The 15285-nt window shown below is 43.4% G+C and overlaps 1 protein-coding gene across 1 annotated transcript in view; it reads left to right on the plus strand.

Annotated features, from left to right (window-relative positions):
- The window catches only part of KSR2 (kinase suppressor of ras 2), a 2560931-nt gene that overhangs the window by 2431810 nt on the left and 113836 nt on the right, over window positions 1-15285 (plus strand). Inside the window, exon 19 of the mRNA XM_069619206.1 lies at window positions 11247-11380. Within this exon, the coding sequence (XP_069475307.1) occupies window positions 11247-11380 (134 nt within the window). The remainder of the gene's footprint in view (window positions 1-11246; window positions 11381-15285) is intronic.

Consider the following 15285-nt stretch of genomic DNA (forward strand, 5'->3'; position numbering starts at 1 on the left):
CAACCCTGCAGGCACTCTGAAAGGCAATGTGGTAATGTATTTATAGTTTAATGTGATACAGTCAAAGACTTTACACATTAAGGAAAATAAATCCATAATTATAATACAAAATACAAAACGAAATTAAATGTACAATATAATACAGTACAATTCAGATTTTGAAATGCAAGATTCATGCTTCTTAAAATGCGTTAGATACAGAATAAGATTCAGAATTCAAAATTTAAAAATTCATACATAATTTATGCAGAATTTACAATCAAGTATTCCAAGCACGCAAACAAGCGTTCAGACAGACAGAATTGAAGTTTCGAGCAACCAGGCAGAAAAGAGAGTCATCCTGGCAAAACAATCACACACAAGCTGGCAGGATTTCCTTAATAGACCTCATCCGTGACAATGACTCTACCCATGTCAAGGTTCTACATGAGACACAAGCAGCTGTTCGAATGATATCCAAACACGATCGAGGACCAACTGCAGGCTCTTGGTTTCTGTATTCAGACACCAAAGCCAAAAAGCCCCCTCACTGATTGAGGGAAAATTGTGGACATAAGCACCCAGATGTCACTCAATCATAGGAATCTTAATGGGATACTCTGTCAATATGTGCTTTCCAGTTTCAGCGCAATCATGATTTTTTCACAATTGACAGAATCTTCCAGGCCTTTTCAATTTCTTGGCTGGCCCATTGTTCGTCAATACAGGCAATCTATTTATATGGAGAAGCAATAGAAACCTGCAGATGTATTTTGAGGGACACAACATAAGATAGCGCTGTGCTCTTCCAGGGGGATATAGAACAAAGGATGTACACCCATAAGACTTCATGCTCAGGAGATGGGCTTGATCCTTTAGACTGTCCCTATGAAGCTTTTTTCGCTTGAACTCCTTCTGGTGTTCCCAGTAACTGCGTTCCCAGTCAGGGGCCCAGCAGAGAGTCTTGAAAATACTTAGCGTGGATTTAGCAAACCCTGACTGTACTTTGTTTACCATGTCTGAGCCCAACAATCTTATTAGGTCACACTCTGGATTGATGAGGGCCTTCAAGTATAGCAGACCACAGTTCAGTGGGAGCATGTTGGTCATCGAGAAAAATGCCCAATTACAGGCAGCTGACTTCCATCGGGATACAGGGAGGGAGACCAAATATTCGGTGCCAGAAACAGACCTCAGCCCTAACGACCTAAGACAAGTCATCCAGGGTTAGAGATTCTAAACCATAAAAAACGGACAGGCAGAAGCACTGTTTGTACAACTTCAGAATACCATGAAGGCTGAACCGTGCAGACTTTTTTACTGAAGGCAGCAATCAGCACTGTTTGTTACATTGCCTTCCTTTCTCTGGCAGCTTGACATGAAAGATAGTTTCTTCTACTCTCCAGCTCCAGCTCGGCATAAGCAAGATATTTGACAGGGGCTGGGCCAATCCTGGGCAGGCAAGAGTCCATACTTTCGAGGTATTCTGGGAGGTCAGGTAAGTACATATTAAACAAAAATGGGGCCAGTCTGCACCCCTGTTTAACCCCTCTGGAACTGGCCATAGGCCATGACAGTGTCCCTTCGTTGTCCAGCCTCACCTACATTGTCAGAGTGAAGCAGTTTTATAAAGTTTAATAGTACAGGTGGACAGCCCCTGGCTGCTAGTTTAGCCCAAAGCCTCTCCCTGGGGACCAGATCAATCGCAGACTTGAAGTCCACAAACAGTGCATACAGGCCGTGGCCTCCCCTAATGCTTGTGCCCATAATTAATAAAATCCATCAGTTTGTGTATAGTGGAGCAGCCCAGGCGAACACTCATCTGGAAGCGATCCAGGATCCTATTGGAATCTGACCAGGGGTGTTGCTAGGGGGTGGGCTAAGGGGGCTATAGCCCCTGATCGTTTGGTTGTACCCCTGGATAGAATCTCAGGAGCTACAGCCAAAAGACTAGCTAGCCCCCAGTCCCAACAGTACAAACATCAGCTTAGCCCTGGGTCTTTTCCAGACCTAGCAACTCCCCTGAATCTGACCATGTCTGTAGGCGATCCAATAGGAATGAGGCAAACAGCTTGCTACGAACATCTAGAATAGCCAGAAGAAGATAGTTACCTGTTAGCAGCAGGTCTTCTTTCTTATACACAGGAATAAGTATTGCCGATGGCCATTAGATTGGGATCCTACCTTCCCACATCACCTTCTCGAACAAAGTTTCCAGAATTGTCGCCCAGTGCTCAGGAGCATTTTATCACTACCAAAGTGGCAATACTAACGGTTACACTGGGAACACATAGTCTTTCTCATCACATTGAGAAAGTGCACTGAGCGCTGAGAACAGAGCTGAATTCCAGGCCTAGGCGGATCAGCTCCAGCCAATCAGGCAACACAAATCCAGGGGTGGATGGCAGAGGGCAAGGGCCAATGGTAATCGATGATCCTACAACAATGCAACGTTTCTGAGGAAGGGGCAGGCAAGCCACCTGACATGCAAGGGCAATAGAGTAACTCGTAGAAGCTGCTGTGTATAGGCACTACCAATCCAACTATCCAATCATGTACCCTTGTAGGTTTTTGGAGAAGAGCCCCATGTTGTGATGCAGTAACTGAACAAAATTGCGTGGCAGGCGCTCAGGAGCTGTTATATCAGGAGATTCTCAATGTCCTGTATGATCCATGTCTGTGCAAAAAACAACAATTCTAACATGCCCTTGGCTCAGTTCTTCATCTGTGTACCGGGGAAGGGTTTGTTGGACCCTTGGTGAGCAAACAGTGATCTTGTAGTGTGAACCCCAGTCCCTCTGGTATACCTAAACCAACACACCAGTATGCCCAAGGGAGAGCGCATGATTTACAGGGGCTCTTAAGGGCTAATACTGCAGGTCGGCTCCAACGTGAGAGAGCCCAAACAGAGAAGGCCATATAATTGATACAGATACGAACATTGCGAAATGCCTAATTGAAGGAAATAGAATTGAGACAAACATTGCAAAAAGCATAGGAGATGGCCATATAATCAATATGGATACAAACACTGCAAAAAGCCTAAGTCAAACTAATAGAATTGATACGAATATTGGGAAAAAGCATCAGTGAAGACAGTAAAATTATTACATAACCGTACATTGTTGAAAACTCAAGCAACAACAATACAATTGACAGAAAGCTTGTGAAGAAAGAGTCAGTGACCCACTATTGGAGAAGTGTTGTTTCTTGGATACAAGAAAGAGTTAAAAGAAAGGGAAGAAGCCTAGACAGGATAGTGAACCAGGCAAACAGTCTGGGACTTACACTCCAAGCAGAAAGGTGTGACACCCTGGAAGACAAGTAAACAAGGGGTGAAAGTAGAAGTGAGCAAAGGGGTTTCAGAACCCCACCTTGAAAGTGTGGAACATTGCTCAAAGGGAGGGCCCATATCCCTTGATAATGATAAGCTACAGTAGCCTGGCAGGAGAGTATATCATGGAGAGGAAAATCATTCAAGAAACCATAGTGGCCGATGCAGAAAGGGAATAGTCATACATATTTGAGTGATAAAAAAAAACAAAAGAAGTAACAGAACAATGAAGCTGTGGCTGCAGAGTAAACCAGGGTTTAGAAGATAATTGAAAAAACCTGAAGTTGTGGAATAGTGACAGAAGGGGAAGCCCCTTAGAGAGGAACAAGATGTTTCTTCTGAGTAACAAGAATACCATTGAATCAGTGAAGACTTAAGGGATTCCAGGCTGGAATGTTTTCCCTCTTCCTCCTTTAAACTGTGGGATAACAAAGTGGATAAAAAGGAATATTCAGGGCGAGCGTCATCTCCTTGTGAAACATTGGAACATTATTTACTTTACTGGAATTGCTGGACGAATTGTGAGAAACCAGAGGAAACATAGAGGGAGGGAGAACCCCTTTTTCCTGGTGAAACATTAGTCTTTGTTTCTGCACTGCAGAACTTTGTTTGAAACTTCAAGAATAAGCTATAGGATTATAGCTCAGAGAAAGCCCTTAACCTTGTATTTAGCAGGTAAGGGTCAGTTTAGGGTTTTGGACACAGGACTGATGGTGCTTTATTTATTTAACATCCTGACACAGACGTTCCTTAGTTTTCATGAGGCGGGGAAACCCCTCGTAGAGTTAGGGATAGACTGGATTTTCCCAACCCCCCAAAGTCTTAACACTTAGGTTGTCCTTGTTACTTTTTGTTATGTTTGGGGAATTCCCAGGTTCTTTTTTAGTTTATCCATTGTACACAGTATGCATGAAATGAGTAATTCAACTATGTGGTGGTCTTGGCATCATTCTTGGTCCACATGGTCTTCTATGTGACATTCCCCTAAGGAATGGAATAAGCTTAAACAACAGGCAAGCTGATTGCTGGCCATCATCTGACTATTGTAAGGTGAGCTGCTAGGCACTGCTGGATGATTAAATACTTCTAATATTTCACATCAGCAGAAGAGCTGTGGATCTTACACAGCCTGCTACATAGGCCCATAAAATGCTTTTGATCTTTATACTGTCCAACATGCAATTATCAATGTTAAAACACAGCTTTGAGTCCCATTACCTGGGCTGTAAAGAATGTAAAACATAACAGCATTACCCTTGACAATGAATTTGCTACAAAGCTAATAATTAGAACTTTACCACTTTGAAATAGAATGCAAAAATACATGTTTTTTAATATCATGTGATAGACTGCATGTACAGCTTGATAACTATTGTTTACAAGGACATTGGGATGTACCAAGACCCAGCACCAGGTTACCAGTTACTCCCATGCAAAGAGGGCGTTCACATTCATGTAAACATGTTAGTGATAATGTACGTAAGGAAAAATCAGATAGCATAAAGGCCACATGCCCATTTTGACTGAGAAACATTTGAGCATCATTCATGCCTTTCCATTTGGGACAACTGAAGCAGCTATTCTTTTCAGTCCTAATCTTCAAGATTCACACTTTATAGCAGAGTTTAACTTCGATGCATACGTCAAAGCCTCCAATCAAGAAAGGCCAGTTGCAAAATGCAGGAATAACACACAGATCCATATGCAGGCTTTGGGGGAGCAGTTGGTTCAACATAGAATAGCAACATTTTAATACATTACATTGCATTATATGTTATTCCTTTAGGGTCATCCCTTTACACATTCTCAATTCAATTAACTAATTTTGCATCTTTGATCCTGGTTTCCTCACACCCTCCTGTGCGTTGAAAGTAAATAGAGAAAGAGGCGTGTAGATCTGACAGTGGCTTACGACTCCATGAATAGTGAGTTGCATTGGGAGCTGCAGAGGGATGCATTTCTGAGGGAAACATAGGTGGCAATACTAGAGGTGTTCCATGATGGTAATGTGACTATAGTAAGATGGAGAGTGAAGGGAGCAATGCATGGGCAATTGTTGGTAGGGAAGTGTGTCAGGCAGGGATGTGTAGGCTCACCTGTGTGTAGGCACACCCTTTTTAGAATGTTATAAACTACTGGGCGCCGTTTGTAATTACTGCGTTTCCAAGGAGCTGGTTATTAACAAGAGCATAACAGAGGTTATGGTGATGAACCTAGCTAACTGGCCCAGAATGAGTTTTTGTATAAAAGTTAGATGTATAGGGGTCTCCCTTTTATAGCCTGGCTTTGATAATGGCATAGGGTGAAGGCTGCAGGTGGAAAGAAATTGTAAATTGGGACATTCTGCCAGTAAGGGTCTGATATCCAGTGGGAGGTTTTAGCGAATAGAACTGAATAGGCCCTTGATGTCCATCAATGGAAGGTTGTTCCTGCCCCTGTGTAGGGTGCTCGTGTCTGTGGCTATGGACCATGTGCTGCAGTGACTGTAGCTAATAAATACTACCTTAAAAGCCCCTTTCCACGAAAATTAGTCTGGCCAAACGCCTGCATGTAGAGACAGGGTAGTGTCCCATCGCTGATGGTATTGCTCTCTTACCAATCGGAAATTTGGGGTAGGCTATAGGGTAACTGGTGACTGGGGTGAACTAAGCCAGAATGAAAGATATTTTAAGCGTGGATGCTTTTATGAAGAGCTCATAGGTGGGCTGGCCATAGAAGAGTTTTCATGCATTGGTCTTTCATTCCCTGTGGTAGTCTCTAACTATTATTACTAGGGATTTCCCCAGGGAAGGGAGGGAGAGATTTTGGGATGTGAGAAGGGAGGTGATGATGGGTAATCAAGAAAAAGACATGCTGCCCTAGTATTTGAAACATAAGAATACATGGGGGTGGAGGATTGTGTGCCTCTAGTATAATAAAGGAGGCCATGTCCATAAAGCAATTTTTGCAGTTTAGATTGAAATGCCTCCCTCCAGACTCCTGCTCCGTGGGGCAAGGTACCTTGGGCTGGACTCTGTGAATGTGATAAGAGGATTGCTGAGATTGTAGTGCATGTCTTACTATTATGCTCCCATTATCGCAGATATAGGCGAAAATGGCTCCCAGCCCTCTGCAGGACAAACAGTATTAAAATGTGTAAGGAGGCAGTGGAATGATGTGCATCCACTAAAGATGAGAGAGTGATGAAGGTAGTGGCCAGCTACCTCACTGTAGCCTGGCACAAAAAAACAAGAGCCCTTGAACCCTAGATTTTCAGAGTTCATAAAACAGATGGAAGAGCTGTGCGAAAGGGACATGGGGGTTGTTTTATAATATTTGTAATTTGTATTACTATTTCCTTTCGTGGTTATTGTTTTATTGTGTGAATTGTGATCTACCAATTATATTTTAGCATATTTCTACGATTGTATTGTTTTCTCTTATTTGTAATGCTTTTTCAATACAATAAAGTGATGATGATAAGAAATGATTAGCAAACAAGAGAGAAAGTGAGACAGAGGGACACAAAGCGTGGCATATGGAGGGAGAAAAGAGGAAAAAATAGATAAGGCATTGCAGAGTAATGATCAGAAGAGATGGAGACTATTCCCGACTGAAAGACTACGCCTGAGAAAATCCAACCAGAATGAAGGCGAAGAACTATTACAACTAGTGGGACTATAGTGAAGGATAAAGTTTGCGATATGGGATACTGATTGTGATGGAGCAAAAGGACTGAGATAATGTCGAAGTACTGTGATCAAAAGCTGTGATGCAGGAGAGGGACCTTGATGAAGGACTGTGATGGCGATGGATTGTCACAGGAGATTATGACAGGACGGCACAGAATCACAAGTCACAGGGATTGCCCAAGGGTTTTTATTAGACGTCTGAGGGCCCAATGACTATCTCTCTTGTCTCCCTTAGGTTCCCTCTCTAGCCCAGTCATCCTTAATCCCAGATGAATCCCAGGTTGGTGCTATTGATCAGTAATCTCTACTGTCTAGGGTCTGTTCTTATACTCACTAAACCCTCAGGGATTTGCAAGCATTCCCTGTTCTAACCATAGGTTAGTGTCCTAAGGGGGTTCAGGTTTGTACCTCACACTTACTACATACTTGTCTCACACAGGCACATGTCCACAGCAGAACCACTGTCACCCTTACATCAATACCTCTCCAGTAGTCTCCTCCACAAGCTGCTGCTCCTTCCAATCCTCCTGCTGGTATTATGGTTGTCCTCCACCTTCACCTCTGACCTAACCCAGAAAATCAACACTTACTGTTTCCTTTTTACAACGTAGATCTCCCTCCCCTGGTGTTGATTGGTCTGCTTCCCCTGACCAGTGCTGTACTTTCTACTCCCCTGCCCAGACTGTGCTGTGAAGGGGGCAGTCTTCAAAAAGGGACTAAGGTCCACCCATTGTTCCCATGCAGCCTCACCATAGAAGAACCATGATATAAGTTTGCCAACTTGGCTAGTGTCTCGTTTGTGTTCCCCAGTTAGTCCGGGTCTCAAGTACCCTTGCCGTTTTCCAATCCCGGTTAGTTTACTGGGTTCGGGCTGGGTCCTATAACACATTTTGTTATGCCTGGTCAGGCAGGCTTGTAGTAGCCTCACTTTCCTTGTTCCAATGAGTGTTATTCTGGCTTCCCCTGCCTCGGTGATCGCTGTCAATCTCCCTTCTTCTTTCTTCGGTGCACATTTCAGGGCCGACTGGATGAGTCGGGTTCTATTGCTTCTGCTGATAGCTGCAAGAGCAACCCCATCTTCCTCCTTGCTGCCATCTGCCTTCGTTTTCGTGCTTCCCAGCGAGAGGCAGACAGACTGACGCTTCTGAGCTTCATGAAGTAAGGCTGGGTTTGAAGGTCTGCAAACAAGCATGCTGGCACCATTGTAAGAATTAGGACTGGGCATATTCTCTACTGCTACATTTCCCACGATCAAGACTGTGCCACTTTAGAAAATACTTCCTTCCTGACCCTTTGGCAAAGCTATGGTGCCCAAGATAAACTGATAAAGACTGTGTAGAAGAAGAGGGACAGTGGAGAAGGATGGTGACAAAGGAGAACGACTGATGGAGAACACTGACAAAGCAGAAGGACTATGATGAACTGTGATGCAGCAGAAGGACTGTGATGTAGGATTAGAACTCTGATGAACAAGAACTGATGGAGAACGAAAATGGCTGTGACAAAGGAGAATGACTGTAATGAAAGAAATTGATTTTGACAATAGAGATGGACCGTCTTAAATGAGGAGAACTGTAACGAAGGACTGATGGGAGGAATTAAGACGAAGGACTGACAAAGGAGAAGCACTCAGCCGAAAAAGGTCTGGGATGGAGAAGGACTGAGAAAGGAATAGGAATGTGGCAAAGGCAAAGGTCTGTAATGAAGGGTTGTGACTGTAGTGAAGGACTGCGACCAAGAACTATGACAAAGATGAGGGACTAGGATGGACAAATGTGACAAAGGTGAAGGACTGTGAGGAAGGAGGAGGATTGACGAACACTGTGAGGAATGAGAAGGACTGTGAAGAAGCAGGATAACAGCAACACATTTCTCATGAAGTAGGAGGACAGTGATGGAGTGACAAATAAGGACTGAGATGAAGGAGAAGGACTGTGATAAATGAGAAGGACTATGGCAACGGAGACAGACTATGATGGAGAAGGACTGTGATTGAGAGTTCTGTAAAAAGGAAAGGGACTATATTGGAAGAGGACTGTGATCAACAAGGACTGTGACGAAGAAAATGACTTTGATGAAGTACTGTGAAGACAAGGAGGACTGTGATAGAGAAGGACTGTGACAAAATAGGACTTGGATAGGGAAGCCAACTCTAAGCAAGCATTGGCAAAGCCAAAAGTTGTGACTTTGGTGTAAGCAGAGGATGGTCACGTTCTAGGCATTATCATAATGCTACTACCTGGCCATAGAATGGCAAATGCTGGCAAAAGGTGCCAGTGCCCGGTGAATGCCTTTCTAATGTCTATACAAAGCTAAAGCTGTTGTCTTTCTCAATGCTTGTCAATAACAGGAATTCAAGACGTTTGAATTTCCTCAGGGGCCGTTTTATAGCTGTAGTTAAGTGATTTCCTTTAAGAAGAGTGCTTAGAAATAACAGGTTTAAGGAGATCCTAGTGGGTGCGTTTTGTGTGGAGAGGACCAGGGAGTGGGTGGATATTATTACCCTAGGGACTTGCAGTGCTACTGGTGTTCAATAAATGTGAAAAGGCCAAACAGCACACTACAGCCTGTGTCTCCTCACATCTCGTATATCTCCTATCTTCAATGGCCATATCAATAGTTTCGCGTCTAGGCACCACTTTGAACCCCCGCCCTTAATGGCTAAAACTAAAAAGGAGGCTATCATGCACAAATATATTTTCTGTGAATATAATCCATCATATTTATATTTTTAGTATGAGTTCAGGGATATATAGCAGGAGTCCGTTTTATGGTACCTTTTTGATCCCTTCCTCTATCGGTTTTTGGGAAGGTCCAGTGGAAATTAACACGCTTTTCTAAACAACAGCTAGCTTCAACAATGTTCATAAATTAACTTTACATCAAATAATCCTTTAAATCGGGTGAACATTAATAATTAATAATTTAATAGTGTGCTATTTCATGATGTCAAAATGTCAAATCTGCACTTAATACAAAACCATGTGGCAGCAGATTTCAAATATTTTATTTTTACTTATCAGTGATACTCAATCCCTTCACTTTTATTTACAGTTTCCACAACCATGACCTTGATTAATTATTGCTTCCTGGTGTATGCACAGGGATCACAAAATGGGAAACCAGTGTTGACATCTCCCTGGTGGATCTGTCAACAGTATCACCGTAATTTTGAATAGTGTATTTGCCTCATCTTCCTTGATATCAAACAGAACACGTACTTGCACTAGCCTCATTGTTCTTGCGTTGTAATGTACATTAAATTGGCTAATGGAATGACTACAATTATTTTACTGAGTCGTTAAAATAGCGGTGTTACATATACATTAATTCTGACAGCGTTGATCAGCCACATATAATGTAATTCAATAGCGTGCCTACTGCTTGGTTTTTGTGGCCATTGTGATCACATTGGTGCCTCGGTTACCTGTTTCCACATCTCTCTGTTTTATATTTAACTAGCGGTACCACCCTGTGTTGCACGGGTCTGTAGCTGACATGCACATGGGGGGGTCTGCTATAGCCTTGTGTATGTTTTAGTGCGTCATAACTTCCTATTTTTAAATCATTGCAAAATCGGCAATCTCCCAAAATCGCCTATATACTGATAGCACGGGGCGAGACCCTGTGCAGGGCGAATGGGTGAGGTCGGCCAAATTTCACTATTGCCCGTACACCCCAGACTTGTATGCCAACCGTAAGCCAAAACATCCCTGATAATTCGGGCCTTTACTCTTCAAGGGCATCATGAGCAAATCTCTGGGCTATAGCACATCGACAATTCCAATAAGTATAGTACTTTTTCCACTGTACCAGACATCACCATCACTGAAACAATACTTGATACATTGGGTTTTCTTATTTTCTATTTCGAGGTCACCATTCAACCTGATCCAACTACTGCCATTACATGTGCACCCTTATTTATACAATCGTATTCCCTCTACCACAATCTCATTGTAGAGTCCCAATGTGTTAGCCCTTTGCATCCCTCTCCTATTTGTCCCTCTCATCGTCCCCAGGTTTTGCTATGTTTTCATTTCTTGTCCCTCCACAGACTACAATAGGAGTACAATATGCCATTTTCTCTGCAAGGTAAGAGTGCTATTAGGACACTACGGTGGGGACCGGCACTGTATAAATGTTTATTAAAGTTTAATATAACTTTTGGAATCTGCCTACAGAGAATGTGCTCTTCTGCACACATGATTAAACACCCGTTTCTTACATTGTTTCTAAAATATGATTTATTTCCTTTGCAGGATATCTTACTCTTCTGCTGGGCCTTTGAGCAAGAGGAAAGGCCCACGTTCACCAAACTCATGGAGATGCTGGAGAAACTGCCAAAGCGGAACCGCCGCCTATCCCACCCAGGACACTTCTGGAAATCAGCAGAGTATGCTCCTCCCTTATATCATTTAACTTTTGACTGTCTACTTTTAAATCTCCCCCATGGAATATGTAAAATTTCATGAGTGGACTACATATTGCAGTTGCTTGATGGGCACCAAATATATTCCATGATTTTTTTTTTTTAACCAACTGACATGCATCTGAGCACACTTAACATCACAAGATCCATTAATGCTTTTATACATTATAGCTATCTACGGTTACAGATGGCTCAAAGAACACTCCAAGAGGGTCAATGATTTGTACTGAACTTCTTTGTAGGCTACCAGGGCTGTCCCTCTCTCGTCTAAAAGCACCACTGAGGCCCTAACACAGGTATCCCAACTCTCCTGTTTATATATACTGCATGTTTCTCCCTACAGACTAGGTTCTGACTTTATCTCAGAGGGAAAACCTAAAGGTCAATGCCATATCTGTCTATATTCAGCCATGGACCTTCTAAACTGACTCTATGCTTCAGTGTTGTTAGTTGACCACAAGTGATTATGTGGTGTGCGTTTCAGACGCATTACCCGACTCTGTTTTGTGCTAACATGACCATGTATTCCTCTCCCTCTATTTCTGATCTTCTCCCTTCGATACTCTTTTGCTCCCAACTCCACCCACTTTCACTCTTTCTACTCCCTGCATCTTCTTTCTCTGTCCCTCCGATCTCTCACTTTGCTGACCACTTACCTCCCGCATCAATATTACTTCTTCCTCCTTCATATTACCTCCTAATTGTTTTGTTCCCTCCTCCACATTACTACTCCTGCCTCCACACTACTACTAATATTCCACCCTTTCCACTCAGTCACACAACCTTTCACTCTCACGGCCACTTTGCATTCACTCCCTATACTCCCGCTAATAACCTGACTCGCTAGTCTTATACACATACACATATAACACAGTACCACTTGCACTCACTAACCAATACCTCATCTTCTCTATAATTCACCTCTTGCCCACTGTCCTTCCTTCTACTGGTGTCTTGGTCTGACTCCTCCTCTTCTGACCTCACTAAACAGCCCACAATGTCCTATTTGCTGGTGTCTGTCGTTTCCTCCGTCCCATCCTCTGATTGGTTGTCTGACCCTGGCTGATCTATCCCTGTCTTCCACACCTGGGAGGTGCTACATACAGAATGTCTTTTAAATAGCTGGTGAAAGCCCACACCTTTTCTCAGAGCAGGCCACCATGTGGTAGCAATGGTGGCCCACATTGCACAGTGTCCTGGTTCATGGTAGGGTGCTTTGGGTTGGCCTCCCCCAAGGTAAGTACGGCCTTTGTTGGTGGTTGTAGCTCTTTTATAAGTACCTGGTGGTCTGTTTATTGAAAAATATTCTGCCCACCAAAATCATTTTGGAGAATAAAGAACTCTTCTCACCGGTTCTAACAAAGATAGTCAATGCATCTTTTAGTGAATGTGTGGTGCCCAAGGATATTAAGGAGGTAACTATTATCCCTCTAGTCACAAAAGCAGGGTTGGATCCTAAAGATCCCGGTAGCCTACACCCCATTACAAACTCGAACTTCATTTGAAGGTGTTAGATAAAATTGCTACTATTCAACTGCAAAAACATGTGGAAGACCTGAAGTTACTGCATAAACAACAATCTGGCTTCCGGGCCTCCCACAGCACTGAATCTGCCATGCTGGACCTTCAGACACACATACTGGGCTTGAGAGACAAGGCTAAAGCAGGCATTCTCATGCTCCTGGACTTAAGCGCAGCTTTCGACTTGGTGGATCACCAGCTCCTTCAGGAAGCATTGTCCAAAATCATAGGTTGTTCTCCCAAGGCACTGGCCTGGTTGGCATCCTTTCTGAAAGAGCAGAGCGCCAAAGTACACTGGGGTGATAATTTCTCTAAGGCCTCTCCCATTCTTTATGGAGTCCCGTAGGGGGCAAGCCTGTCACCCTTACGGTTTAACTTATACTTGAGAAGCCTCTGAGAACTCTTGGAACACATTTGCGTATTCTTTACAAATTACGCAGATGACATGCAGCTTATTTTCGAACTCAAGGGCGATTACATCACCGACAGTGCAAAAATCGCAGAGGTATAGCAGGTTATAGACCATTGGATGCAACATCATTGGATGTGCTTAAAAAATACTAAAACCAAATTGATGATTTTCGGAACGAGACAGGCTAGAGCAAAGTTGGGGATGGAATATAAGACCTTTACCATCAAAGACGCTATCATCCCGGGGATGCCGCATGTCAAAACTCTCGGGATGATGGTGGAAGCTTTGTTGGGATCTGAGGTACAGGTAGGTTAGCTGCAGAAAAATAACGCCTATTATCTGCACCTCTTGAGAGCGATAAGACCCTACATTAACAAAGCTAACGCCGCGACAATTGCTAGCGCTATCATATTGTCGCGTCTCGACTATGGCAACGCTCTACTGCTAGGTGCCACGAAGAGGGAAATGCAAAAATGCCAAGTCATACAAGAAGATGCAGTTCGCATAGTCAAGAATATCAAAAACAGAGAACATGTATCAACAGGGAGAAGAGCACTCCACTGGTTAAAAGTGGAGGATAGGGTTCATTTTAAAGCCATGACAATAATCCACAGATACTTACATGGCGAGGCCCAGAGCTACTTTAAAAACACTTCTCTTTCTATACACCCGAAAGATGCTTAAGATCAGCCGATAGGGGCACCTTAAATCTACCCTTTGCCAAGCGTGCACCAGGGCAAGGAAAATCCTTCCTGGTGAAAGCAGTAATCTACTGGAACAATATGCCAACGGGATTACGGCAAGAAGTGAACTACCAGAGGTTCAGGAAATCGCTCAAAACTTTCTTGTTCCAATGAATAGAGCTGACTTCTCCCGCCAGCACCCAATCATAGTTTTAGAGAAGAGTACTATGTGTATTTGAGTTTTCTTGGTTTTCCGCGCCCTGATGCCTGCGGGCTTCCGGCGCGTTACAAGCAGACAATAACAATAACAATTGCGGTTTCGCTGCTGTGCATGGTGACGGGTATTGTGCCTTGTCAGGCTGCAATGTAAGCTCTCTGCCTCATCTTCTGCTGTCTCTCACTTGCTGGAAAGCAGGTGGCATGGGGTACTCGTGAGTTGTGTTCTCTCTGCTGGGTTCTCCGTATGACTGTAATGTTGACTATGAATCTTGAACAAAGAGAGATTTCACTGCAAGCATTTTTATCAGGAGACATGTAGTGATGCAAGTGGTTACTGTCAACGTATACACAGAAACTTGGGGAGGGTAACGGAATTGTGGCCCTCTCAAGTGCCACCGTTCCCCTGTGGGCTACGACTGGTCTTGGTTACACCCTGGTAGGCCACCCACCCCAGACTCAGAGGGGGATCCTATCCCCTTGTGACAGGGCCAGGTTAGGGGCCTCGTCACACTTCAGAATACTCCTTTTTGACATCACTGAAGTATCTCAGAGCATTCAGGCAATCATGCTTTTGGTCTGCTCAGATTTGTCTGAAAGTGTATTAATATCACATTGAAGAACTATTTAATCTGTACAATTTATTACAGAGGTATGGAAAGGAAATTGAGATCATCAATACGACATCAAGAACATGACGTCTTGCAAATGTTGGCCTTCTGGACATTGGACTTGTGATGAGAGTGGAAGAAAAAGCAAAGCAAATCAATAGGAAGAAAGGCCTCACATGGCTCTTCTTGCTAGTACCTCTCTAACATCATCTTAGTCTACCAGCAGGTTACCATACCAGACTCCTGCTCCACTTGTTTGACACTGCTAACCACTAAGTGCAGTAAACACCCAATGTTCCTTTGTTGGTAGTGTAAAGTCATCCTGGAGCAAGCCACTGACAACAGATTCAAAGCAAAAAGGTTTATCAAATCAAATTTCAGGATGGTAGAAGGCCTAACTTGCCCTATACTAAGGTGGGATTTCCC

This window comes from Ambystoma mexicanum, chromosome 10 (genome assembly GCF_040938575.1).
Source record: "Ambystoma mexicanum isolate Mex_15411 chromosome 10, UKY_AmexF1_1, whole genome shotgun sequence".
In the NCBI taxonomy this organism is placed as follows: Eukaryota; Metazoa; Chordata; class Amphibia; order Caudata; family Ambystomatidae; genus Ambystoma; species Ambystoma mexicanum.